Raw genomic sequence first — 2,939 nt, forward strand, 5'->3', positions numbered from 1 at the left:
TAATCCACACCATTGATCCACCCCCCCCCCGTCCTGCTTATGAATTACCTGGAATTACCTCGACCAGTGAATAAAACTCGATCCTCTCCCCCATACTATGTAACTAAAATTTCCTAAAACACGTTTTGGTAAATCAGAATTGGGTTGGTCACAGCCAACTCTAAAAATCAAATATTGGAATTGGGATAGCTTGTTTTACAAAAACCATATTCCAAGTGGCAAAAGAAATAGGATTTTGTGATTCTGATTTCTCATTTACATCCATACTGACAGGAGCAAACACATAACATCATCAACTAGACGAACTGGCCTGAAAAATCAACACTTAACAAGTTGAACTGTGAAAAAGTTTATTTACATTTCACTACTTCTATTTCATGCTTATGGTGGCTAAATGCAGAGTTATTGAAAAACAATTGACATACAGCTCCTGAAAAAAAGAACATTGTATTAAAAAGAAATGCTGAAAAAAAATCAAAGTTACTACAAAAAACCAAAACACCTGGTATTTTACCACATTTGGTTGTAATGCTCGTTTCTAAAATCATCCCAATCCCAATAAAATTGGGTAACGTGTACAAATTTGCAGGTTTGAGTAACCTTGATGTTTGAACTCATTCAAAAATAATACAAGAGAATTATACAACACTGCATGGCCACAATTTAAATGTCATTTTTTTGTAAGTCTATGTTATTTTGAAGACAACTTCGATTGGGCAACACAATAGGATGCTGTCACATGGCATATTTTCTTGTCCATTCTGATGCCATCGAGTTGTATTTCTGTCTATCTGTTTTGTATTGTCTTGCAACCTCTGGTACGAGTGGGTCGTCAGGATTTGGATCATTTAACAAAGAGCAGATTGAAAGAAGAACTACAACCAAAAATTCAAGTTAAAGAAAAAATAATTGGGTCAGGAAGACATTGACATAACCTCAAAATATCCCCTTAGCAATGCCAATGTGCTAAATAAGAATTTCATACACAAACATGTTTAAGCAGTCTAATTCAATTTCCATAAATGTATAAGAATATGATGATCATATCTATCAGCATAGCAACTTCAAATGTTTGGTCAAGGAAATATGAATTTTAAAGTAGTATTTACACTGCAACCACATTCCAACAATTAATAACACTGGAAATTAACATAATATGGAAATTTGCAAATTATAAATAGTATTTAATAGTTAATAAAAATTAGTTATGATAATGTTGGCATAGGGCACATCTGCTAGGTGAAATATACACATTATTAATGTAAATTTATTATTATTATTCTTACATTATTGTTAAACAAATAAATATCTGTTTGTAATTGTAATTTATAAACAAAGACAGGAGGTAAAAATATCAAAACATAATTCAACTAACAATTTAAATATCTGTAAAACAAGCACAAAAACATGGATGCAAAAATAATATCTCAGAGCAAATACGTATGGCACTATCAATATTGGAGCATCGCTACACATATTTGACAAGCTTGTTTCATTAAGGCATACCTTTTGAAATAGTTAGTGCAGGACTCCATTGTGAACGCAATATATCCAGGCAAATACTACCATTACTATTTATATTAGGATGATAAATTTTTGTAGTAAAAGCAACCTAAAATGAAATAAGAAAAAATTGAGAATCTGGCTATAAGAATAAAATAGCCATAAAAGGTTACTCAGCAAATTGTTTTAAAAAGCATAATTAACAATTTCCAACAACCACACCTTCCAGCCAATTGCTTTTCATTTACACAACAACATTGGTCCAAACAACTATGCTAAGCAAGAGAGATGCTAAGCATTCCATATCTAATAGCTTCAGCTTAATTACATGTGTGTTTACTTGAATTGCTAAGGAAAATGCTCTAACATGGTCGAACATCTACCCAGTTACCCAAGTTAAGGATGTCTCAACAAGTCATTTTTAACCAATGGGTGACTCTTAAACGTAAAATACGAACTCAAATGATGCTTTTCCTACCTTTGGCGGTTTAAATGGATAATCTGTAGGGAAATGTATAGTCAAAAAGAAGACGCCACCCTGGAACGGTGTATCAGGCTATCGTTGCATAAAAAAGACAATTGTTTCAATATATGCCATGCAATAAAGAATTGTATAGTTTTAAATGCGTGAACAAAAATCGCGCTGACTTACCGGGCCCATTATTGTAGCCTGCCAGTGAAACACTAAAAGGAAAATGCAGTTTCGTGTATAGACATACGATACACATATGACATGCCGAAGTTTTCCATGACGGAAAATACGACATAGCTTCACACATAATGAAATGAGTTTATATGGCGTAATATTGATGTATTATAGAAAGAATGATTAAATATATCCTTATACAGATAATCGTTTAATGGCAGCTTATGTTCAGACACCGTTTGCGAGGAAGTTTTCCTTTCAAAATCAAACTTACAGTCATCGCCAACAGGGCCAGCCGAACATTGAGCTGGTGGATCTCGTCCAAGGTCTTGCAATTCCTAGTGACAACAATGGATGCCGTGAAAACATGAAACAAATAATGCCATAATATAATATGGTGCACGACTTAATAGTGAGAAAATTTTAATGTTCGCAATATACAAAATTTATCTGTCGTCCACATAAAATTGTAGACCTTCTCCAAGTCGGCGGAAGTACGAAGTAAACGTCTAAACCATAAATTTGATGTACCTTATTAATTCTTTTTAAAGCCATAAAACAACAGAGCAAAGGAACTACCCTCCAACTTGCCAACTAGAACAGAAATGAGAAGTTAAAAACACACTTCTCCGCAACTTTGTCGATTTAACTTTTCCTAAAGTGAAACGTGCCTCAAAAAATGAGCGGGGTGGTCGCAAAACCCAGACCCAACGCAGGGGCAGGACTTTGATGAAATATTTACCCGGTATACTAAACCCGGTCAAGTTACTCAGGTTACCGTAGTGTAACA

At 34.1% G+C, this 2,939-nt stretch overlaps 1 protein-coding gene across 1 annotated transcript; it reads right to left on the reverse strand.

Moving 5' to 3' along the window:
- Nucleotides 1–333: 333 nt before the first annotated feature.
- Nucleotides 334–2,837, reverse strand: LOC124438447 (ubiquitin-conjugating enzyme E2-17 kDa). Its single transcript, XM_046988583.1, has 6 exons — nt 2,681–2,837; nt 2,424–2,487; nt 2,156–2,187; nt 1,982–2,059; nt 1,507–1,612; nt 334–875 (listed from the first exon to the last, which is right to left on the reverse strand). The coding sequence occupies exons 1-6, from the start codon at nt 2,702–2,704 to the stop codon at nt 736–738; spliced, it is 444 nt and encodes a 147-aa protein (XP_046844539.1). The 5' UTR covers nt 2,705–2,837; the 3' UTR covers nt 334–735.
- Between the last annotated feature and the right edge of the window lie 102 nt (nt 2,838–2,939).

The sequence above is a fragment of the Xenia sp. Carnegie-2017 genome, unplaced genomic scaffold, assembly GCF_021976095.1.
Source record: "Xenia sp. Carnegie-2017 unplaced genomic scaffold, XeniaSp_v1 HiC_scaffold_19, whole genome shotgun sequence".
Classification (NCBI taxonomy): domain Eukaryota; kingdom Metazoa; phylum Cnidaria; class Anthozoa; order Malacalcyonacea; family Xeniidae; genus Xenia; species Xenia sp. Carnegie-2017.